Genomic DNA, 22,842 nt, shown 5'->3' with positions numbered 1-22,842 from the left:
TTTTGTGTAGCAAGCCATTAGCTGCTCTCTGCCCTTTACTCTGTGTCTGGGTGTCTCTGTAGCCAGCTGAGATTGAAGTAGGTGCCTGGGGTGGTAACAAGGTGCGACCAACCACTCAAACTGTGGGGATAAACGTTGTTTATTGTGTGCCTCCAGGAACAGGCAGGGACAGGCTGTACGGTCCCATGGAGGCAGCTCTCGCGTGTGCTGTCGGTGCTCCCCCAGCAGAGCAGCAGGGTTCCTGCTGGCCCCAGAGCAGGGCTGGAGCTCGGCGCTGGCAGCTCTAGGACTGCACCATCTGCCCAAGCTGAGGCAGGCTCCTGCCCCGGTTTGGGTTGTGCTGCTGAAATCCATGTCAGGGCTCAGCCTGATGCAAGCTGCGTAACTGGCTGCTGAGGATGCGCATCCCGGACCTGCAGGGGAGCTCTGGTCCATGCTGAGGCTGGGGATGGAGGTGCTGCTGTCACTAACCTGATTCCTGGCTGCCTCTGGGGCCACAGGAGCTCCTTGGACAAACAGCTCTCTCTGGAGCTGCCTGTGTTAAGCTGCACTTGTTTCAGCTGGAGGGGAAGGGGAAGCAAGGCAGGAGCTGTGGCTGCTGCACAGGGAGGCTCAAGCAATGCCCAATTTCTTCAGTACAGTGCAAACCTCCCGGAGATACAGGGCATCCGGATAACCATTCCTGTGGGGCAGAGAGGGAAGTGGTGTGAATCCTGCTGATGGTGCTAAAACCACCTTCCGGAACCTTCCTGTTCCTTCCAGTACAGGAAAAGGGGAGCGCAGTCTATTTTTGCCCCACGCATTCAGCAGGGCTGGGAGTGGAAGTCACAGCTTGCACCCAGGGCTGGCTGCAGGGACATGGGGAAAGGCAGGGGAACTGTGAGAGAACAGGGCCCAGAATTCCCATCCATAGGGAGCTTAAAGGTGTGGGATGGGCAAGGGCTTAGCTCCAGCTGGAAGGGGCCAGAGCTGCTGTGCCAGACCCTGCGAGCTGAAGCAGAGTCCCCAGCTGCTGCTGTGGGAGCCTGGAAGAGCCGCTCACAGCAGGATGGGGTGAGCTGGAGCCCATGGTTCTCCCCCTTCGATTGCTACTAGAAAACCCCACACCTGGAAACTTGGGATGAGCTGGGTCATACCTGGCTTTGCCTCCGTCCCAGGACGTTTTGTGTGGGATAAGGCCCCATGTCACCCTTTCCTCGCCATTGCAGGACTTGACGTGAAATGTCAGCCCACAATCAAAGGCTTTCTTCAGAAGCACTGCTGTCTTCTGCCCTTCCCTGTTGTCCGGCAGGAAGGCACAGAAATGCCCCCCTTTGTAAGGCTGGCCTGGGTGGGGGTCACCAACCTCGGAACAGGAAGAAAACGTTTTAAACAACCACCTGAGTGCTGCACCTCGGGGCTGGCGGCTGACATCTCACCAGCCTGCGGCCCCATGGCCTGCTGGTGACTTGGAACTAAAGCAGAGGTTACAGCAAGCTGCTCCCAAACCTGGAGCAGAGCCACACTTCAGCACCTCTGCTGCTCTGCACATGAGGCACGGAGCCGGAGCTGCCCTCCTCCCCCTGCCCATCGCTCCCATCCCAGCCACACTGCACATCCTGCATGCAGAACCCATCGCACTGGGAAGCCCCAGTGGTGGTACCTACCCCTTGCACACCATCAGGGATGGTGTAGACAACCTGGAGCGTTGGGTCTCGGTAGTAGCCCGGCAGACTCTGAGACAAGGACGAGATCTGGAATTTCCCTGGGATCCTGCAGCCCGGGGTAAGCATGGAGACGCTGCAGCAGGGCGGCTGCGGGCTGTCCCCTGCGAAGCACGTCCTGCACAGCGAGTGACCGCAGCGTGCCGGGCAGGTCACGGCTGAGCCATGGCAGGCATCGCACCGGCCCGGAGCGGTCGTGCTGCTTTCCTGCCCCGGGCTGGGGCTTCTTGTCTGCCCTTCCTGCGCACTGCTCCTGCCTGCGGGGAGCAGAGCCCTGTCCGGGGCCAGGGCTGCAGCCTCCATGGGCCTGCACAGCCGGGCGGGCAGCGAGTGAGGAGCCCTGTCCGCTGCAGGCACCAGGCAGCGCAGCCGTTCCATCGCCTCGCCATGGCCTCCTCTGCTCTTGTCTCTTGCAAACTGGAACCTGTCCGGCAAAACCTGCCTCAGGCGTGCCGTGTCCGGCTCCCCTGCAGGCAGTTTGGTCTTCAGCTGCTCCTGGGACTCCCTCAGACCGGTGGGGCTTGACTTATCCAGCACAGCAGGGCTCAGAAGGTCGCCTCCGCCTTGCTCAGCCCCAGAATCAACAGAGTCATCGGCATGCTCCTGCCTCAGTGTGTGCTGGAGCCCCCAAAGGCTCGGGGACCTCTTAGCCCGGACCACATCTGCGAGCTCTGCTGTATCACTAATGGTCAGGTCCTGCAGGTCCATCTGTAGGGACTCCAGGCTACCAGAAAGGGCTGCACCCAGCCCAGTGTCCTGGCTCCTGCTTGGCTGGACAGCACGAGGGCACCCTGTACTCTCTGGTCCTGGAGACTTCAGGGCAGGGAACCTACTGGAAGAAAACACTTGGAAGGCCTCAGTCACTCCCGGCAGCACCTCCTTGGGGCAGGCAAGGTACAGGTTGTCCTTGTCTTTGCTGAATCCAACCTGGAAGGAGTTTCCTTGCAAGAGGCTGCATAGCTCACTCAGGGCGCTGTCATCTGGACCATCTACAGCAAGCTCTGCATAGCTCATACTCTGACACACAAGGTCAGGACACCTCCGCACGAGAGCTTCCACTTTCCATTTCGCCTGGCAAAGCTTCTCCCTACCCTCTGCCTGTAGCGTCAGCACGGTGCAGTCCCCAGCACGATGCTCCGAGAGCTGCACCCCCCCGTCGCTGCACAGCTCAGCAACAGCGGCGCGGTGAACGTCCTTCAGGTAAGACCACTGCAGAGAGTCCAGGCTCATCTCTTCACTCACCCTCCCACCCTCACTGCCTGCCCAGGCTGTGCCCTGCGGCTTCTCGCTTTCCTTCGACCTTGGCAGGGAGAAGCTGTTGGAACGTTGCAGAAGAGGCTTGGATTCAGAGGGTTTAGAGGTCCTTGTCGTGTCAAAGGCACCAAATGTGCTCGCAAGTGAGTGGTGTCTGATGGGACCTGAGCCTTTCGAGTCTCTGTTGTCTTTGCCCCCAAAGGCAGACAGAGCCTTGTGTCTTGTAAGCCTGGCACCTCCTTTCATCTGCTCCCATTCTTTGGGGTCCTTCTGCTGAGAGTCTGCTGCTGACCCCAAATCCACCCCAGCTGTAGAGACACCAGGCTGGTACCGCTGGGTCAGTGCCGTCAGGTCACTTGGACTTAGAGCATCTGTTTGCAGTGGGTGTTTTCCAGAAGGCCCCACCAGTGGGGGGTCCTGAGAGCTCTCAGCTTTCAGGGTGCTGAAGCTGGTAGGTAGTTTGAGCTCCCCTCTCAGCTTTGGCCTGCCTGGGCTGAACCTCGAGGCTGAGGTGCCTGCAGGCTCCTTGGGCTTGTGCAGTGTGTTCTCTGTGGTGGGGGAGGTTGTTGGCTGTGAGGGCAGGGAGCTGCTGACCGTGGCTTGTGCGGTGCCTCTTCTGGCACTGAAATCCCGAAGATACTGCTTGGCCTCGGACACATCAACGAGGTTTCCAATAAGATAGAGCTGCTTCACATCCTCATGGCAGAGCAAGTGGGGATACAGCTTCTGCAGCTCATGTGTCAGCGCCCTGAGGGCCTGGCTGTCCATACCCAGTCCTTCCTTGGTGATCTTCTCCTTGCGCAAGCTCACCTCCAGCTGCTGGTAAAGCTTCTGCAGCGCCAAGCGGGCCTCTCGCAAGGCATCCATGTCCCCAGCCGTCCCTGCAGCGGGTTGGAAGTACAGCATGGCGATGCCATCGTTGCTGACATCCACCACATCCACACGATGCTGCTCTAGCACGCCCTGGTACTCGGCAGCACAGAACCTTTGCATGTACAAGTAGATGTCTGAGTCCATCACTAGGGAAAAGTCCTCCAGGTGCTCTACAGCTTTCCCATCCACAGGTCCCCGTGGCGATGGAGCTGTACCCGCCTCTTCACATGCCTGGTCCCAGTTCGGGTGCTTTGCTGTGTCTTGTGCTGACTCAGCAGAGTCGGCCTCTTGCTGGGGATCAGGCATTCTGGTCTCTTTGGCCACATGGCTGGAATCTGGCAGGAGGATCTCTCCAGCAGCCTGGCTCTTGAGGTTCAGGCTGCCCAGCAGCTCTCTGCTGAAGGCCTGCAGCTCAGTGAACGGCCCCTTGACTATGCAGTGGGTGTTCCTGGAGTCAAAGTTGAGCTGCACATTGCTGTAGCCTTTATACAAGTTCCTTAGGAGGGCTTTGCCAGTAGGAAGCTTGCCATAGTCAACTATCACAGAAGCATATAAGAAGATCTGCAAGTAGATAGCAAAGGAGTGAGAGAAGGATGAAAAATATCCCCCTCCAAGGCAAGGGGGAGGCAGACGCACCCAGCGCTTGCCACAGCCCCTGTGTTATTATGGCAGAAAGATGACATGACCCAAACACCTCTCAGTATCCTGCTTTCACAGGAGATGGGAGCCAACACAGGCGGGACTGAGAGCCCCAGGGAGCCCAAGCAGCTCTTGGACTTTGTACACACGGTCAAAAGCTTTGTGCAAGCAAGGAACACAAGGGGCAAATCACAGAGAGCTGCAGCTCCACGTCTGCACACTGAGAGCTCTGCACACAGCTCACACCCAAGAAAGCCATTGTCCCTCCTGCGTCTGGAATGCAGTTGCCCTCCTGCTCTCGCAGAGCTTCAGCTGCAGGCTTTCAAGCGCCACGGGCTTGCAGAAAGGTCTGCAGTGCCAGGCTAACTCCCATGCCCTTGGTGTCAGTGCTCAGACACAAAGACACGAGATGTGGGTACTGCCGTACTCTGCTGAAACTGCAGAAAGAGGAAAGAACTCCCCAGCGCCTCCTAACACCAGCCCATCTCCGAAGCTGTCCTGAGCAGGACACAGGAGCAATACACTGTGCGTGTCCAGCTAATGACATGCAAGGGCATTAACAGGATCACCCACTTGTCACTAGACGGGCTAGGGAGGAGCACCCCTTCCCTCCAGTCTGACTGTTCTTCCTTACTTTGACAGGCACAAACACCAATGAGCGTGTGCCCAGCCTCTCCCACTGTCCCTGTGCTACCAGCATGGAAAAGATTCCTCCTCTGAATAGGAATAAAAGTGGATTTCCCTTAAGTCTAATTAAGGTTAAAGGAGAGCGTGAGGTCTCCCTTTCCCGAGCACAGGCCCAGCGGCAGTGGGGATGCCGCGGCCGTATCTGCTCCGTGCTACCTCGTCGGGGCTGAGCTCTGCGGTGTGCGCCGTCACTTCCAGCGGGTATTTCTGCCCTCCGATGGACAAGACGTGATTCTTTACCTTCAGGATCCTCTGGGCCACTGGGTGGGAAAAGCACCAGCATCAGCCCAGCCCCTCGCCGAGGGACAGCAGCACCGCCTCTGCCCGGACCACACGGGGCAGGGGGGTCCGGGAGCGGGCAGAGCCCACGGGCCGGTCCCTCGAGGGGCCGTTACCTTCCGGTGTCTCGAAGGTGACGAGAGCGCAGGGCTGGCGCCCGCCCCGCAAAACCTGCACGTCGGCGATCTCGCCGCCGCCGTTGCGGGAGCGCAGGAAGTGGATGGTCAGCTTGTCGGCCACCCTGTCGGGAGGCAGCTCTGCGGGCAGGCCCCCGACCCGCACCGTGCGGCCCGCCATGCCCGAGCGGAGCGCCCGCACCGGCCCCCAGCCCCGGCGGCAGCTCCCTCCGTATCGCGGCGCTTGACCCCGGCCCCGCTCGGGCTCCGGCCCCGCCGCTGCCGGGAAACGAAAGCGAAACCTGCCCCGGCCCCGCCCCGGAGCGCCACCGCCCCGAGCCCGCACCTCCCGCCCGGCCCCAGCACCACGGACACGCCGCTCCCTGCACACGGTTTAATGCCGCTGCTCCGCCACACCGGGACGCTACTCCGCGTCCTCCGTGAACACGGCCACCCCGTGGCGGCCCGCCGGGACGTAACCGAGGGAGTCCACCTCCCCCCCGCCGCGGCTGGGCTTCTGGAAGTGGATCTCCAGGGTGTCCCTCATGGGCTCCTCGCTCAGCACGTCCGGGATCCCCGAGAGCAGGACGGTCCGGGGACAGCGGGAGGCCTGGAGCTGGGCACAGCGGGGTGAAGAGCGGGGCTTCAGGAGCCCCCCGCTCTGCCTGGCCCTGGGCTGGCACCAGGGTGCTGCTTGGCACCAGGGTTCGTGCTCTTACCTGCAGGTTTGAGACCTCTCCACTCATGCACGGGGATATTTTGAGCTCGTATGTTTGCTTCCCCAAGGGCACCTGGATGCGTCCTCTCTCAATCAGCAGCTCTGCCACTGCCGGGGGGGAGGAAAGCCCTGAGTCACCTAAAGCCCCGCTGAGCTCCTGGGGAGGTGACAGCCCTGGCACAGACACTGAGGCTGGCACTGCCCAGCCTCAGCTCACCTGCACCAGCAGCCTCAGGAGGGACAGGAGAGCCAGAGCTCGCTCTACCTTCCCGGCTCCCCACAGACACAGCTCTATCTGCTCCCAGGACACGACCTGTGCTCAGCCCTTGCCCACACACCTCCGTTATCTGCAAAGGTCAGCACCGCCTGGCCAGAGTTGTCCAGGAGCTCCGTGCTCTCCACCTCACCACCCCCATTCCTTGTCTTGCTGAAGAAGATCTCCAACTTGTCCATCAGTGCCTCCTCAGGGATGTCCAGCCTGGGCAGGTCAGACAGGATGATGCTCCTGCTGCTCTGAGTGAGCCTGATCTGTGGGTAGCCCGTACTGGTCAGCGCCAGTGTCAAAGCTGCGACACTGACACGCTGGGCAGGTACTTGGGACCCAGCAGAGGCACGGTGGTGACAGGGCAGAGCTGGCCCTTGGGACTACCTCCAGGGCAGATGGCAGCAGTACATCCACGGGCGCTGCCTGCACCCGCACTCTGCACTGGTCGAGCTCCTTCAGCTCCTCCCCGCAGCTCAGGTCCACCGTGTGCTCCTTTGCCTCTATGATCCTCTGGGCCACTGCAAGCAGGGAGAGCCCCCGGCACAGGGGATTGATGCCTGCCCCGAGTGCGCCATAGGCTGGGATATGGGACAGCACTGTGGGGTGGGGGCAAAACCCCCACAATGCTGGCAGAGGGGACAGAGTGCCAAAGCCTGGCCCAGGGAAGGGAAGCAAGGCAGGCTCCAAAGTCGAGTAACCACAACGCTCAGCTGTGGTGGGGCTCTTTTCACTCTTACCCTCTGCCTTCTCAAAGGTGATGAGAGCTGAGCCTCCCGGCAAAGCGTAGTGGACCAGTGGGGTAAGAATCAGCTTGTTCTCATCCTTGTTTGTCACAAGTCCCTTAAATGCCATCTTCTTCTCTGGCAAGGTAGGCAGCAGCATCTAGGTTTGAGTATACAGACAGCACCTGGAGAAGACTGGACCCTGCATAGGGCCTGTCCCTGCCAATCCAGACTTAGAAACAAGTTCATGGCTCAAAATCACAGAACGGTTTGGATTGGAAGGGACAAGAAGGCAGATCCAATTCCAACCCCCCCACTATGGGCAGGGACACCTTCCACTGGAGCAGCTTGCTCCAAGCCCCTGGGTCCAACCTGGCCTTGAACACTGCCAGGGATGGGGCAGCCACAGCTTCTCTGGGCACCCTGTGCCAGCGCCTCAGCACCCTCACAGGGAAGAACTTCTTCCTTATTTCTAATCTGAATTTGCCCTGTTCAAGTTTAAACCCATCACCCCTCATCCTATAAACAGCTAAAGGAGCTTCAGCAGAGTCTCCAGGGTCTGGCTGGGCCTGAAGTCCCAAAGCCATGAATGGAGCTTCTGGTCCTGTCACGGGAGCCTCTCGCTGGCAGGAGCTGTGCCAGTCCTCATACAGTGCCCACCGTTATTCACCTGCAGCCTCTCCAGCCCCGTGCCAGCAGACGCGGGTGCACACACACACAGTTACCATCTCTGGATCCTTCCAGAAGACCTTCTTCCTTTTGTCTTCCAGTGTCTTGTTCAGCATCTGATGCTTCTGCATCAGTGTGTTCTTCAACTCCCTTGCTAGCAAAATGCTGTTCTGCAAGGAAGGAAAGAGGAGGCAGCAAGGGAAACACCCAGACACGCATGCTGCCCTCAAGCACAGCCCTATGCTTGGACACAGCTCCGCTTGCACTGATTTTCTGCTCTTGACTGCCTGCAGCCCTACCCTGGCTCCTCACATTCGGTCACAGCCCTCCACTGCGTGGCACAGGCCCGATGTGATGCCCTGCAAAACCTCCACTGGGTCCAGAGCAAAGCGACCTCAGAGCGGTGTGCCCAGTGACATGTCCCCTCCACCCAACTGCCACCGTTCCAAACCCGAGCTGGCTCTGGTCACCAACCTGGAGGCGGATCTCTTCTTCTCTGATTAAATACTTTTGCTGCTTAAAGTTCTCATCAAGGCGTTCTCTGTATTTCCTCAGCTCTCGTGTCCTTTGCTCTAAAGCTCCCGTGGCCACTTGTAGCTCCACATGGTCTTGCTCCAGAGCGCTACAGAGCTCCTGTGAGAGGTTCCATCAGTGAGACTCTGCAGCACCACCCCCTGCTGTCCGGCCCCAGCACACGCTGCTTCTGGCAGCCCCAGCCCCGCCTCCCTTAACCCCCCTTAACTCCCGACTCGTAGCCCGGGGGAACCGAGGAAACCCAAGCTCCCAGCCTGACCCGGCGGCAGCGGGACGCACCTTACAGTGCTCTATCTCCTGCCGGACGTGCTCGCGGGCGAGGGCCAAGGAGCCGGTGCCCGGGCCCGAGGGGCAAGGCAGCTGCACGAAGGAGTCCTAAAGGCAAGAGAGGTCTCAGGGGAGGGGGCCCGGGGCCCTGCGCCCAGCTCCGCGCCGAGCCCCGCGGCTCAGCCCTCACCTCCTCCGGTTCCATCGCCGGGACCAGGGCCTCTCACTTTCGCTTTCGCAGCCGGCCCCGCCTTTCCGCTCCTTTCCGCTTCCCGCATCAGCCCCGCGGGCTGCTCCCCCCTCCCCGTGCAGCAAACGGCACCCATGGAGCCAGCCCAAAACTGGACACCCGCTGGCACATCACCGAGACACAGACACCGGGAACTGTCTGTCCCGCACCCGCATCCAGATTCACACCATTTTGGCCACCGGGGATTCCCAGCAGCGGCAGAACATCGCTCACCCCTGGCCAGAAGGAGGGGAGAGCAGAGCTGCCCCGGAAGAGTCCCACACCCTCCACAGACACCCTAAAGGCTCCAAAGCTCTCTCCGACCCCACATTAGGAGACCTTCTATGATGGGGCTGCGGAACTGATGGACAGTTGATGCAACACAGATGCTGGAGAGGGACTCTTCATTAGGGACCGTAAAGGACAAGGGGTAACAGGCCAAAACTTAAACAGGGGAAGTTTAGATTGGATATAAGGAAGAAGTTCTTTACTGTGAGGGTGGTGAGGCACTGGAATGGGTTGCCCAGGGAAGTTGTGAATGCTCCATCCCTGGCAGTGTTCAAGGCCAGGCTGGACAGAGCCTTGGGTGCCATGGTTTAGTGTGAGGTGCCCCTGCCCATGGCAGGGGGGTTGGAACTGGATGATCTTAAGGTCCTTTCCAACCCTAGCTATTCTATGATCAGCACCACAGAGGAGAAGGCCCAACACTGCCACTTCTTTTATACAACAAAACAAAATGGGGTTTAATAAACATTTATTGATGCAACCTGGTTACACCTTTAAAATCGCAGCTTCTGGAAGAACCACTTGTTCTTGCCTGTCTTATACCTGAAACAGGAAGACACAGAGGTCGGAAAACACTCCCATAGTCGCAGCCGAGAGGTCCCCAGCCCCCAAGGCTCCCCCAGGGGCAATGCGGCCCATGTCCTCCACCCAGGCTGCAGCCAGAGCTGCTGTGCACATCCCAGCTCCCAAGGGAACAGGTCAGCCCTCAGCTTTGTTCTCATCCTCATGAAGGATGCCTATGCTTTGGCAGGTCCCCCCTAAAAGACAACAGTGGCTGTGCTGCTCCTGCTGCTGGAGGAGCCTCTGAACAGAAACTGAGAAACAGCAGCATCAACCCAAACGCTCCTGGGCCAAGATCTGGGACACCACACCGCGATGCCAAGACACCAGCACCTGAAGGCCCTGCTGGTGCTGGCACAAGGCTGCCGCACCGCCCCAAACACCAGGAAAGTGTTCCCTGCCCCAACACAGCAGCTCCCAGGCAGACACCCCACAAGCTCACGGAGGAGAGAAGGACACCTTCAACCCAAAATATATCCAAGGAAGCTGGGGCAGAAGTGTCCAACCTGGGACTGGCCACACCGAGCCCTCACCCTGGGGCTGGGAGGTGGCACCATGACGAGATGAACTTCCAACTCACCTTTCCTCAAACTTCACCTTGGCTTCACGTCTTGCTTTGCGCTTTAGAGCAGGGTCCCTGAACACATCCTTGTTGACCACTGTTTTGTCCAGTGGGATATCGACGGAATACCTGGACAAGCAGGGACAAGAGCTGGGATGAGCAACCACAGCTCCTAAAGCCCCTCAGGTCAGGGAATCACCAAACCACCCGAGCACCCAGTAACGTGGAATTCAGGCTGGAATGCAGCGCTGTGTGCGGGGCAGGCAGCTCCAGCTGAGCTCAATGGGATGGGAAGGAACGCGTCCAGGCCATGACAGCTCTGCCGGCAGCCTGGACCCCCATGGCTGCCTCAAAGGCACATCCACCAACGCCCGTGACCAAGAGGAAAGTGAGTGGGGCTGAGGAAGGAACCGGCTGCTCTATTTTGGATGATCACTAATATTCCCCCTCAGCCTCACACCCCCAGTCCGTTTTGAGCCCCACTTTTCTCCAGCCACATAATGAAAAGCCTCAACAGCTCCAGCGTGCATTGGAGGGAACGCAGGAGAACAGCGACTGCTGGCAGCAACCGAGGCTCCTCCAGCCCCGCGGCCGCACTCACCGGGTGGGCATCAGGTGGTTGTAGTTGTAAACTTTCACGAAGGACTTGATCTTGGACCTCTTTGCGATCTTCTTCTTGCCCATGGCGGCTGTCACCTTACGCGGGTAGCGGTCGATGCCCGCCACCAACGCGTGGCTGTACGGCCGGTCCGAGGTGCCATCGTCGATGTTCTGCAATACACCCGGCGCAGCCGGCGATGGCACCGCGGAGCTCCAGCAGCGGGGACGCCTCCCGGACCAGACCGCGGCACCGCTCCGCCCCGCTCCAGGACAGCCCCGCCGGCCCCGCTCTCACCTTCACGATAACAGCCTTGCGCCCCGAGTAGCGGCCGGCCAGCACCAGCACCACCTTCCCCGGCTTCATGAACTTGCCCATCTCTGCGGAGACACCGTGCGGGAGTCACGGCCGGGTCCGCATCGCCCCCGGCCCTCCCCCTGCCGCGGATGGCGGCGGATGCCGCGCCCAGGCCCGCACTTACCGAAGGCCCCACAGCGATGGCGCCCAGCGCGGAAGAGAAAGGGGCAGCCGCACCTCCCACCTCTCACCGTGCGTCACTTCCGCTTCCTTTAGGAACCGGTCGAGCTGGCGACGCCGCCGTTGCCGGGCAACAGGCGGAGGTACCGGTCCCCGCTCCCCCCACCCCGCTCCGGTCCCGGTGGTCGCGGTTACGCGGGGGGGGGCCATCACCGGTGACCATCCCAGCACCGAGTCCCCGCTCCCGCTATTAACACCGCAGAGCCGGCGAGCCAGCACCCACCGCGCAATGGCTGGTGACAGACACACAACACGGGCAGCGGTTCTCGCACACGGACGCTTGCTAAAGCGGTTTAATGCACCCCTAGGAAACAGCCGGTGTGTGCGCTAAGGCTTGGGAAAAAGGGCTCGGGGAGGGCTGGGCAGAGAAACCGGAGGAGCCACAGGGCCCCCCCCTGCAGCTCTGCCCCGGTTTTCTCCCATGTTCACAGCAGGGAGGGCAAGCCACTGCCCCGGTCTGCGGGACAGGAGACTTGTAGGGCAGCATTTAGAGTAGAGGCAGCACAGGGGCCAAGCTGCAGCTCCACAGGGCTCTGTGGCCGCCGCCAGCCCCACACACTGAACACACCAGCAAAGCGGTTTTGCTCTTCAGGGCTGCATAAAAGGGGCAGGGTGAGGTGCTGTACAGCAGCAGCCTTGTAAACACACAGATTTCCAGCATTGAGACACAGTAAGATTTCCCTAAAGCAAGTATCAATTTCAAAGAGCCAAACTCGGTCTTAAAAAAGCCAGGCTTTGAGCCCAGCAGCTGCCCTGCTTGTGGAAAAGGGATGATCTACAATAAAAATACATCAAAAAGCGTCTTTGATGTTTTTCAGCTGCCGGACAGCCAGGTCTACTGGGAGGTTGAATTTCAAGTTGCTTAGGCGACTGAGAACGTTGAGCGCGCTCTCAAAGCCTGTGTTTGCCATGTAGCTCCATGGCTGGTAGTGGGCCTGGACCAGAGCTCCAGATTTGCAGATGAGATTCACCCAGGAGACCAGGCGCTGCTCGTTCAGTGCCATACACACGAGCGCCTTCAGCTCCGAGTCCGCGCTGCGCTTGAAGGGGTCATGCTCCGTGAGGACAGTGTGAATCGCCGTCAGCAGGCTCTGTTTGGGTGTCACAGCCATGCCTCCTGTCACAGGCAAGGCAAAGGACTGGGAGAGTTTGCGAGCTGGGGATTCCACAAAGGCTTGTCCGTTCTTTGCGTTGTAATACTTCACAAAGAGCTCCCAGGGGTGCATGGTCTGCGGCGAGGAGGTGAACGCAGGAATCAAGCACGCGATGGGTGCCAATACCAGGCTCATTCCTTGGGAAGAGGCGTAGAGCCCATGAGCCATCAGGTCTCGCAAAGCGATGGTCAACTCCTTCCGCACAGCCAGAGTCAGCTCATCCCTGCCTCCTAAGGGAATGTCCTGCAGGTCGGAGGAACTGATAACATGGTCTTCCTGCCGGTACTTCAAAGCCAGCTGCCTCACCCGCTCTACCGACAGCTCCAGTTTCTTGATTAAGGGGGAATAGTCCTTGTTGTCTTGGTCCTTCTGCCAGAGGTTGCGAGGAATCTGACCCGTAGCGCAACCAAACTGACTGACAGCAAATATCTGCAGCACAGCAAGCATGCGACGCATGAGGTGCAGGCCTGTTTCCCTCATCTTTCTGGCATCTTCTGGGTTCACTGATCAGGTTATAACAGAGAAAAATAAACTTTATCATCAAGGAATCAACAGCTCTGCTCTTTCAGACACACAAAGGCAGTACAAATGACTGCTCCTCATCCATCACAAGTTCTCCTCCTTTGGGGCTTTTGGCACTAGGACTGATGCTACTCTTTCTAGTTTCAAAGCACTGAATCCCACCAGAAAAGCAAACATTGGCATGGCCTGTTCTCAACAACGAGGTCATCTTACAGAGAGGAAATCCTACAACAGATTTCCCAGTGAGCAAGCACACAGTGAGGAAAGACCACTCTGTAGACAGGATCATACCACATAGATACTTAGGAGATACCAAAACCTTTGCTGATGGAGATCACTGCCTATTTTCAAGCAGCGCCTTGCCTCAGCAGGCTAAGATGCAGTGCTTACTCCGGATGCCACCATTAAATTCAATTTATAGGAGTAACCACACTGGGTAAGACCCAAGTTCCATCTGGGCCAGTATTCCACCTCCGACAGATTACTGAAGGTAAAGGTATTGCAGGATTTCTCTAGTACACTATTCTAGCCCCAGTAAATTCATGTGCAAGTAGCCAAGTCTCAAATTATATAAAGAGCTCTGGATCTATCCAGCTCAGTGTACCCACTCACAGAACTAAGAGCTCAAAGAGCATTAATTACAGTGCCACCCAACGGTGTGTACACGACAACAGCTCTGTCTGTCTGCATCAGAAGCCCCTTTTCTTCCTGATCTCCACTGAGAACCAATTCCACCCTCTGTGCCACATGTTCAGGCTTTCTGATGGTTCCAAGGAGCCCATGGAAGAAGGAAATGAACTGGAACACAGGCTTTCTGTCAGTGGGAGCAGAAAAGCATGGATGCCAACTGCCAGGAAAACAGCAAAGCAGCCTGGCATGACTGGCTGCTGGTTCCTGCTTGTGAACCTCATGTGAGTGCTGGCAAGAGCTGTGCCGGGAGCTCCAAGCAACGCAGTGCCCACCTTTATTTCCAGGAGGACGTGTATTTGGTTTGTGGGAGCCACCACCATCTTTTCTGCCTGCACATTCACAGTGTCCATCTTCCGCCTTGCCAGAGCTTCCAACTTCATCTAGAATGAGAATTTCACACCATTAGCTCACACTCGTAAATTTAAGCTGCAGATCCCAAATATTAAAGACAATACTCCTTATACCTCTCTGCATCTTTTTGGTCAGTCTCCTTCTTCCTACCATCAGTTCAGAGACTTGTAATTCCCTGTGACCCAAAAACTCCTTCTGCACCCTTTGCCATCAATGACCTTCCCCCCTCATGACTGTCTCAGGGAATTAGAAGCAATTCAGTGTCTGCTCATCTGAAAACTCAGCACTGACCCTGAATGAAGTTGATGAACATTTCGAGGTCCCTTATCTGCGTCTTCAGCTGCTCCACCAGCTGCTCCTTCACCCTGGCTGGATTAACAATCTGCGCTATGGCAGCATCCACACGCTGTCGCAATTCCTCTGGAGAGAGCGTTGCAAAATCTTCACTCAAGTCCATGTCCAGCTTCTTTATCAACTCATTTATAATCATCTGCAAAACACGTTAGCAGCACAATCGGTGTGGCGCTGCCACCCATGAGCTCCACAACCCGCCCTGACACATTTGTTGCCTTGATGGAGAGGGGCTTTGAACAAGGGCCTGTAGTGACAGGCCAAGGGGAATGGCTTTAACCTGCCAGAGGGGAGACTGAGATGAGCTCTTAGGCAGAAGCTCTTCCCTGTGAGGGTGCTGAGGCGCTGGCCCAGGGTGCCCAGAGAAGCTGTGGCTGCCCCATCCCTGGCAGTGCTCAAGGCCAGGTTGGACACAGGGGCTTGGAGCAAGCTGCTCTAGTGGAAGGTGTCCCTGCCCGTGGCAAGGGGTTGGAAATGGGTGAAGTTTGAGCTTCCTTTCAACCCCAAACCAGTCTGGGATTCTATGACACTGATACTTTACTACAGCTGCTGTCAAGAAATAAGGACTGGCCAGCTCCTACAGTCTGTACTAGGCTCCCAAATGTTTGGGAGGCCACATGCCTTACCCGTTGTCTTTCCATAACGACAGACTGTGGCAGAGAATCATAGCTGCCCTCTTGGTAAGCAAACGTCTCCAGGTCATCCAGCTGTGTCTTGAGCTGCAATATCAGCTCCCTCTGCTTCTCCTTCTGCACGTCCGTCTGCTCCTGCTTCTCTCGCTCACCCTGAGAAACAGGGACCAGTAAACAGAACTGAAGATGCATTGACACGCCAAGCCCCAGGGCACAGGACCGCGGTGCGAGTGGTGCTCCCTTCAGCTCCGGTCCGAGAACAGGACGCGCCCGCCCATCGCGGCGAGGCACCGGTCACACCCCCTCACCCGGCACCGGGCCCGCACTCACCGGGGCTCCGCCGAGGCCGAGGGCGAGCGGCGCGGGGCAGCCGCGGAACGCGAAGTCCTCCAGGTCGCGGAGCAGGCGGCGCTGCTCGCCCGGCCCGGCCCGCGCCACCTGCCGCAGCCGGAACTGCACCTGCGCGAAGTGCGAGGCGAGCGCCAGCAGCGCCCCGTGCAGCCGCCGCCGCTCCGCCCGCAGCCGCGGCACCGACTGCGGCGACCCGCCCGCCGCTTCCTCCTCCTCATCTTCTTCTTCCTCCTCCTCCTCCTCCTCCGCCGCAGCCGACACTGCACCCACCGGCGCCCAGCGCTCCCCCGGGCCCAGCGGGCCGCCCTCCGCTTCCATGGCTGTCGCTACCGGCGCCACCGCTCCACCGCCATCTTGCCGCCCCGGCGCGGGGAGGGGCCTGCCGGGGGCGGGGCGGGGCCAGCGCGCCCCCCCGCGGCGCGGCGGTCCCGAGGTCCCGCCCGGAGGCATCACCCGGCCCGGCCCGGCCCCCGCCGCCGGCCCCGCGACAGCCGCGTCCCCGGCCCGAAATAGCGCGGGGCGGAGCCGGCCCGGCCATGGCGAGGTGCGTGCGGCCCGTGGGGACGGGACGGGACGGGACGGGCAGTACTCGATAGCGCTGTCGGGCACCCACCCAGGGCTCGTAGCCCGAGGCACCACCGGGCTCGACCCTCAGCCCTGGGCAGGGGGGGAATGGCGCCGCGAACGGCAGTGAAGAGCGAGGGCAGGGGCCGGTGGGCCCCGCTGCTGCCCGTGTGCGGCGTGAGAGCGGAGCGCTGCGGGCCAGCGGCCACTGCCCGGCCCGGCGCCCACCTCGTGGTGGGCAAAGCGCGTGTGTCTGGGGCGCCTTCCTTGCCCCGATCCCCAGCCGGTGCCTGGTGGGCACCATGGAAGCAGCCGCTGCTCTGCTCTTTGCCAAGGCAACCCGCAAAGACGCTATGGTACGACCGCCCGCGGTACGTGTACCTGGAGTTCTGCGTCGAGGACAGCAGGGATGTGAAGGTGGTCATTGAGGAGCAGCGGCTGGTGTTCAGGTGAGCTGCCCTGTACCGGGGATGTGTCCCTTGGCGCGGGGTGGTGCGGACGCAGGGGGGCTCTGAAGGGGCAGGGCCCGTCTGCCCTCACTCCCCTAAGCCAGGCTGTTACGGTGTTTTGGCAGTTGCAAAAATGCAGACGGCGTAGAGTTCTACAATGAGATCGACCTGTACGCCAGGGTCAACTCCAAGGTGAGGCTTCCCGCCAGGAAACTCTTCTCGGACAGCTTGCATTAGGCTCAGAGTTAAACCCAACCTTGAGCAATGCCACTTATCGTTGAGTCCTGCCCGTTCCCCAAAAGCCTGAGTGGTGTGAGCACCAACCCGGGAGCCTTGAGCCTGGGCATGGCACTCACGGTGCTGCCTTGGGCCAGAAAACCTGTCTGTGGTTCTGTGTCCCCCCACAGCCTGCATGTGGCTGAGTTTAATCCTGTGCGTGGCTGCAGTGGATTACAGACAGGAGTGAGGCATCCCCAGTGTCTTGGCAGGACTCGCGGGAGAAGCGCTCTGACCGCTCTATCACATGCTTTATGAGAAAATGGAAGGAGAAAGTGGCCTGGCCTCGCATCACCAAGGAGAACATCAAGGTGCGTGTGGTGCCTGGTGTGCCAGGACCAGCCTCGGTGCTTGCGCTGTCCCCACGCAGCACCTTGTGGCTCCTGGGGACCAATCTGCCCTGGGACAGAAACCGAAGGTCCCACACAGGGACCCCAAAGGGAGCTCAACCTCACAGGTGCCATCAGTCCACAGAGCTCTGCCCTGCAGGAAGGACACGGAACCCCCTTCCCTCAATGCAGGCAGAGTCAGGAGGGCACGCTCCCCTTCCTGCCCTTCCCCACCCCACCCCGTGCAGCAGCAGCCCCACAGAGCAACCCCCAGGCTGTGAGGGGGAGCTGCCAGGGCCCCTCCCTCAGGGCATGCTCCCTCTGCCCGCAGCCAGCCTGGCTCTCCGTGGACTTTGACAACTGGCGAGACTGGGAAGGGGATGAGGAGTTGGAGAGGGCCATGATGGAGGAGTATGCAGAGGTGAGCCGGCCCACGGGGTTCCGGGGCATCTGTGGGTGATGGGGATGAGGAGCTGGGTGTTCAGGGTGCCCACTGCCGCTGGTTTCCCACCCAGCTCCTGGAGAAGGTGACGGACAAAGGCCCCCCCCCCGCCATGGATGACCTGGATGTAAGTGCTGCCCACGAGCCTGCCATGGTCCCAGCAGCGGCTCAAGGCTCTGCTCGGGCAGCCCGACCCGGAGCCCACCGGGGACACGCTCCCGGCGCTGCCCAACCGGTGCTGGGGGCTGCTGCTTCCCTGGCGCCTCGCTCCTCCCTCCCGCAGGACGAGCTCTGAAGCTCAGGACCCGGGCACGCCGCAGGAGACCTCCCGCTGCGCCGGCAGCGCGCACCCCCGAGCAGTGCAGGCAGGGCTCTCGGGGAAGCAGAGCCGCGCCACCGCTGAGCGCGGCGGACCCCGACCCATGGCGGCGGGAGCCGTGCGGCCTCCCCTTGCGGTTACAATAAACGTGAGCTACCGCCGCCGCCGTTTGCCGTCCGCCCCTCGTGTACCGCCCCCGAGACTCAGCGGCGTCGGGAGCGCGCACCCCGCAGGCGCCGCCTACCCGCGACCGCCAGCCCCGTGTCCCTGCGCAGCCGCCGTTGCCGCCAGCCCCGTTGTGTCCCGGCCGCGGCGATGGTGTTCCAGTGCCAGCGGGACAGCTGGGCCCGGCAGGTAGCGGCGGGCCTGGGGCGGGTCGGGGCTGTGGGGCAGGCGCGGGCCCTCACGGAGCCAGCGGCCCCGTTGCAGTTCGCCACCAGGGTGGTGTCGTGCCGGGCGGCGGAGCTGCGGCCCGAGGGCGGCGGGGAGCCGGTGCGCGGGTTCCAGGTGGTGCTGGAGGACACCATCCTCTTCCCCGAGGGCGGCGGGCAGGTAGGGGCCGGGCTGGGCCGGGCGGGGGGACCGGGGCCGTGGCGGCGGCGCTGATGCCCGCGTCCGCAGCCGGATGACCGCGGGTTCATCGGCGATGTGCCGGTGCTGCGGGTGACGCGGCGGGGCCCCGAGGCCGTCCACTTCGTGCAGGCGGCGCTGGAGCCGGGAGCCGAGGTGCTGCTGTCGCTGGATTGGGAGCGCCGCTTCGACCACATGCAACAACATTCGGGTGCGTGCCCGGTAACGCCTCCCCGCTGCGGCGGGCAGTGCTCAGCTCGGAGCCCGGCCAGGGGAGGGGGCAGCCGGGCAGCTCTGCCCGTCCCGGGCTCCCCTTGCGCTGTAAACGGGTCGGGAAGGAAACGTTCGGCCTGGTTTGAAGCGCGCTTTCTCCTGCTCCTGGGGCCGGTGGTGCTCAAAGCTGTGGCTTGTGCATCTCTTGCAGGGCAGCACCTCATCACTGCCATCGCGGACCAGATGTTTGGATTCAAGACAACTTCTTGGTGAGCAGGGAAAAGGCTCCTTTTGCCCCCAGTCTCACCTTGTTTAGCGTGTGCCACCATGCTGGGCTGTGAGGAGCTGAGCATGAATATATCAGTTTCCCCGGGGGCATTTCACTTGGGCTCAGAAGGCCTGGGAGAGGTGACTGAGATGGGGAGAAGCTGTGCAAAGCATTTGCTCTGTCGCTGGGTGTTTGATATGCACAGTGTGTTCTGTAAGTAACAGAGAGGGGGGAACACTTGTTTCAGTCACATTTCCAGCAGTGGGATGGTGCTTAATGCTGCCCAGAGGAACCTGCCGGCAGGTCTTTACTACAGCAGCAGATGTTCACTGGTGCAGGGAACTGGGCCGCCAACGAAGCATCATTGAGCTGGACACCCCCTCCATGACAGCGGAGCAAATAGAGGCCCTGGAGAGGAGTGTGAATGAGAAAATCAGGGAGAGAGTACCTGTGACAGTGAGGGAACTGGCTGCAGGTGACCCTGACATTGAAACAGTGAGTGGTGGGAGAGAACTGGTGATATCTGTGGGGCCGAGATAACCACATCATGGATGCCACCATGGTGCCAATGTCCTCCTGCTAGGTGAGAAGCCGTGGTTTGCCAGATGACCACGTGGGGCCAGTGCGAGTTATTGACATTGAAGGCATAGACTCCAACATGTGCTGTGGGACCCACGTCTCCAACCTGAGTGACCTGCAGGTGCTGAGCTACTCTCGGGAGCATTTGGAAGTCCCTGAGATCCACAGTCTATTGGCATTGCCCCAGTGGTAGAGGGGGTAGCAGGAGCCCTGTGCTGGGTGAGCCCAGCAGCACCATGCCCAGGGCGCAGTCTGCATCCACTCACCCAGATGAATGCAGGAAAGGCCCCTCCTGGTCCTTTCTTCATAGCAGAACTCAGTCCTCACCTGCAGCAATGGTATTATCTGAACTGCCAGTGCTCTGCGAGGGCATGTGCTGGATTGCCAGCGTGGCAGTGCCATGCTGGGTTGCAGCCATTTGTTCTCTCTGCTTAAAGCACTGATATTTTTGAGTGCTTGTCATGAATGAGAGAGAAATCCTCTGCAGGGAGGTGGAGAGAAAACTCTAGAGCTGCTTTTAAGTGTTTCTGTCTTTTCAGTCTTTTGGGGGAGTCTATATCCCACCAGAGACCTCCAGGTGCACTGCAGAGTGCAACCCAGGATGAGCAAATCGTGCTCATTCCACTCTACCACCATCCTTTGGGGTTTTTTGTATGGTGACCTTATGGTTGATTTTAATCATTGGCAGAGAGTCAATACTCACAGCAAAGCATAACCTGGTAGGAACTGGCCACCTGTGTGAGTATAAGGAAAATGCTGTTCTTTTCTGACCGGGGTGATTTTCTTTTTAAGGTTATTAAACTCCTCGGCACAGAAAAAGGGAAAAAGAACAAAACCAACTTGGTTTTCCTGGCAGGAAACAGAGTGCTGAAGTCACTTGAACAAAGTCACAGTACTGAGAAGACTCTGACTTCACTGCTCAAGTAATACCCTTTCCACTTCTGTTACTTCATCTTTACAATTCCTTCTGACAAATAGCACATAAGCCTCAGCAAATGTCTACATGGTGCTTTTTATAGTGTTACCTTGCTCCTTTAAGAAACCCTTTCCTTGCCCTCCAGAACAGTGATCCCAGTTCTCCTTGTTCTTTCAGAAATGGACCAGGTGAGCATGTAGAGGCTGTGAAAAGACTGCAGAGCTCAGTGAAACTGCTGCAGAAGGTACAAGGGTGGCTGAGAAAGGCTTCCTGTAGAGCCAAGCTTTAGTCCTAACTGGGAATTGGCTTGTGGATGTTAGGAAAACTGCTCCGGCCTCTGGGAACACAGCAGAGGGTTCGTGATTTCTCCCTCTGCAGCACAGTTTGTTTGCTTTTCTTGCAGAATAACTTGAACCTGCTTAGAGACATGGCTGTTCTGATAGCCCGGGACTTCAAGAGCAAGCCTGTTCCAAGTCAGCTCTTTGTGCTACACAGGTATAGAGGAGTTCAGGGAAAAGGGGGAAATGGCATCATGGTATCTTACACATGTTATGGCAGTTGCATCTCTCTGACACCTTTTCAGGCTTGTTTCTCAAGGAAGAATATAAACAAGGTGAATAGAGGATTAAACTGCCTCAGTTGTGTCATTGAAGGAATGTGTTAGTAATTCAGTCATTGAGTTCTTCTGCTTCTATAGCTAAGAAATAACTGTGTCTGGTTGCTCTCTGCCATTGATATTTTCAAATACAACTGAAGGGCTCTATTTCTTAGAGATAAACACAAATAATTCCTCATACATCCATAGGAATGCACAAGGCGGGTTTAGATATACAGAAAACCCCTGGTCTCCATCCTAACAGCAAGAGGCCAAAACCCCAGGCCTGATCAGACCTTTGGTTTCTGCTTGATATTTTGGACTCTATAGAGGGGATTTTTGCTTCTTTCTGCAGTGTTTTTTTTTACCCATCCCTACAGGAAAGAGGGTGACTCTGAGTTTATGAACATCATCGCTAATGAGATTGGGACAGAGGTAAGTGACTGATGGAGACTCACCTGACCCCATGGGCTCTTTCATTCAAGCTATAGCTGAGGCAGGGGCTGACAGGGCTTCTGTTTGTCCCATAGTCCCAAGCAAGGTGTGTTTCCTTCCAAAACTTAGCTGAGGTTGTTGTCCCCATCAGCCTGGGTCTGCAGGGGAATCCTCAACAGTCAGGAAATACAACAGGGAAAATGCAGAGCACTGTAGAAGAGCCTGTGCCCAGAGAGCTGCACAGAACCTTACTGGAACAGGATAGGATGGAATATTGCAGTTGGAAGGGGATAGAATAGACTATTGCAGTTGGAAGGGAATAGGATAGACTGCTGCAGTTGGAAGGGATCTACAGTGATCATCCAGTCCAACTGCCAACTGTATCCTTTGAACTTGGATACCCCCATACCTGTTCTGTCCCTCACAATGTATGATTGAGCTTAAGGTTAAGAAACTCCCTCCATTTTACTTCCTTCAACTTGAGTCTCTGCCTCAGTAATGCACACAGACTCCTGAATTATTGGCATGCATGGATGGGTCTTGTGGCCAGCGCCTCAGTCCTCCTCCAGACAAGGAGGGCACTGGGTATTCTGGAGCAAGATCCATCTCTCTGTCCACAGGAAACCCTGCTGTTCCTGACTGTGGGAGATGACAAAGAAGCAGGACTCTTTCTTCTAGCTGGACCAGTTGAAGCAGTTGAGAAGTTAGGTCCCAGGTAACATGTTCTGTGGGCTCCTTAAAATGAGTAAGAATCTGATGTTGCAGCCTGAGCAGCAGCATTGAGGCGCGGATCCGTGTTTGCTCTCTGGAGCGGGTTGGGCCAGGCCACTCTCTTTGCAAGCGTGAAGGAGCCTGTGCTGCTGTTACTGCAGGGTGGCAGAGCTGCTGGGGGGCAAAGGAGCTGGGAAGCGAGGCCGCTTTCAGGGCAAGGCCACCAAGATGAGTCGGCGAGGAGAAGTGGAAGCTCTGCTCCAGGAATTCACCAGCAGTGGGAGCCCTGAAGCGTAAGAACGGTTCTCAAAGCAGGGCTGTTCTTCCCTGCTTTGCATGAGCTCCACCACCTTCTCTCCCGGAGAATAAAGACATCAGCCCAGCAGCTGGTGTTCCTGTGCTCTGTGTAAGCTGGTTCGGCACACATGGAAGGCTGGGGAAGGGGATCTGCCCTCCACGCTTTGCTGTGAGGGATCTGTCGGTTCCTAGGGAAAAGGTGCATGTTCCCAGCTCACACCTGGCCGCGCAGAGACAAACCTTTCCCTTGCTGGGGTGCAGTTGTTACAGGTCCATTTTTGAACCTCACAAGTTTCTCGGGCTAATGCAGGTGTAAACTCCCTTGGGATC

General features: G+C 58.6%; 6 protein-coding genes across 11 annotated transcripts; 2 read left to right on the top strand and 4 right to left on the bottom strand.

Annotated features, from left to right (window-relative positions):
• Positions 1 to 130: 130 nt before the first annotated feature.
• Positions 131 to 5,827, bottom strand: LOC308229608 (uncharacterized protein). Its single transcript, XM_080633705.1, has 5 exons — positions 5,552 to 5,827; positions 5,313 to 5,416; positions 1,647 to 4,391; positions 1,137 to 1,345; positions 131 to 682 (listed from the first exon to the last, which is right to left on the bottom strand). Exons 1-5 carry the CDS (start codon positions 5,730 to 5,732, stop codon positions 613 to 615), a joined length of 3,309 nt encoding a protein of 1,102 aa, XP_080489831.1. The 5' UTR covers positions 5,733 to 5,827; the 3' UTR covers positions 131 to 612.
• A 104-nt stretch (positions 5,828 to 5,931) lies between these two features.
• IFI35 (interferon induced protein 35) lies at positions 5,932 to 8,994 on the bottom strand. 3 transcript variants are annotated; one of them, XM_080633579.1, is made up of 9 exons: positions 8,917 to 8,994; positions 8,739 to 8,834; positions 8,400 to 8,558; positions 7,982 to 8,095; positions 7,272 to 7,416; positions 6,919 to 7,052; positions 6,608 to 6,797; positions 6,271 to 6,377; positions 5,932 to 6,167 (listed from the first exon to the last, which is right to left on the bottom strand). In XM_080633579.1, exons 1-9 carry the CDS (start codon positions 8,929 to 8,931, stop codon positions 5,976 to 5,978), a joined length of 1,152 nt encoding a protein of 383 aa, XP_080489705.1. In that variant the 5' UTR covers positions 8,932 to 8,994; the 3' UTR covers positions 5,932 to 5,975. The 3 variants fall into 3 exon arrangements, with proteins under 3 accessions (XP_080489705.1, XP_080489706.1, XP_080489707.1); XM_080633580.1 differs by having other exon boundaries at positions 6,608 to 6,782; XM_080633581.1 differs by lacking the exon at positions 7,982 to 8,095.
• Positions 8,995 to 9,692: 698 nt separating this feature from the next.
• RPL27 (ribosomal protein L27) lies at positions 9,693 to 11,602 on the bottom strand. Its single transcript, XM_080633301.1, has 5 exons — positions 11,443 to 11,602; positions 11,259 to 11,341; positions 10,965 to 11,134; positions 10,382 to 10,492; positions 9,693 to 9,783 (listed from the first exon to the last, which is right to left on the bottom strand). The coding sequence occupies exons 2-5, from the start codon at positions 11,337 to 11,339 to the stop codon at positions 9,735 to 9,737; spliced, it is 411 nt and encodes a 136-aa protein (XP_080489427.1). The 5' UTR covers positions 11,340 to 11,341; positions 11,443 to 11,602; the 3' UTR covers positions 9,693 to 9,734.
• Positions 11,603 to 12,191: 589 nt separating this feature from the next.
• RUNDC1 (RUN domain containing 1) lies at positions 12,192 to 15,916 on the bottom strand. The gene is made up of 5 exons (XM_080633300.1): positions 15,529 to 15,916; positions 15,193 to 15,351; positions 14,507 to 14,705; positions 14,137 to 14,244; positions 12,192 to 13,155 (listed from the first exon to the last, which is right to left on the bottom strand). The coding sequence occupies exons 1-5, from the start codon at positions 15,865 to 15,867 to the stop codon at positions 12,290 to 12,292; spliced, it is 1,671 nt and encodes a 556-aa protein (XP_080489426.1). The 5' UTR covers positions 15,868 to 15,916; the 3' UTR covers positions 12,192 to 12,289.
• Positions 15,917 to 16,110: 194 nt separating this feature from the next.
• PTGES3L (prostaglandin E synthase 3 like) lies at positions 16,111 to 18,184 on the top strand. Of its 2 annotated transcripts, XM_080633642.1 has the most exons (6): positions 16,111 to 16,562; positions 16,688 to 16,754; positions 17,051 to 17,149; positions 17,499 to 17,588; positions 17,683 to 17,736; positions 17,893 to 18,184. In XM_080633642.1, the coding sequence occupies exons 1-6, from the start codon at positions 16,222 to 16,224 to the stop codon at positions 17,902 to 17,904; spliced, it is 663 nt and encodes a 220-aa protein (XP_080489768.1). In that variant the 5' UTR covers positions 16,111 to 16,221; the 3' UTR covers positions 17,905 to 18,184. The 2 variants fall into 2 exon arrangements, with proteins under 2 accessions (XP_080489768.1, XP_080489767.1); XM_080633641.1 differs by having other exon boundaries at positions 17,683 to 18,184.
• A 53-nt stretch (positions 18,185 to 18,237) lies between these two features.
• On the top strand, positions 18,238 to 22,590 carry LOC308229577 (alanyl-tRNA editing protein Aarsd1-like). Of its 3 annotated transcripts, XM_080633639.1 has the most exons (12): positions 18,238 to 18,282; positions 18,358 to 18,480; positions 18,550 to 18,709; positions 18,923 to 18,980; positions 19,318 to 19,474; positions 19,563 to 19,679; positions 20,351 to 20,481; positions 20,652 to 20,718; positions 20,878 to 20,969; positions 21,450 to 21,504; positions 22,125 to 22,219; positions 22,377 to 22,590. In XM_080633639.1, exons 1-12 carry the CDS (start codon positions 18,244 to 18,246, stop codon positions 22,510 to 22,512), a joined length of 1,230 nt encoding a protein of 409 aa, XP_080489765.1. In that variant the 5' UTR covers positions 18,238 to 18,243; the 3' UTR covers positions 22,513 to 22,590. The 3 variants fall into 3 exon arrangements, with proteins under 3 accessions (XP_080489765.1, XP_080489764.1, XP_080489766.1); XM_080633638.1 differs by having other exon boundaries at positions 18,238 to 18,480; XM_080633640.1 differs by having other exon boundaries at positions 18,238 to 18,480; positions 22,125 to 22,226; positions 22,377 to 22,417.
• The last annotated feature ends 252 nt before the right edge of the window (positions 22,591 to 22,842 follow it).

Source organism: Psittacula echo (assembly GCF_963264785.1).
Source record: "Psittacula echo genome assembly, chromosome: 23".
NCBI lineage: Eukaryota > Metazoa > Chordata > Aves > Psittaciformes > Psittacidae > Psittacula > Psittacula echo.
The sequence above is the reverse complement of the archived record's forward strand: the minus strand, read 5'-3'. Positions and strand labels throughout refer to the sequence as shown.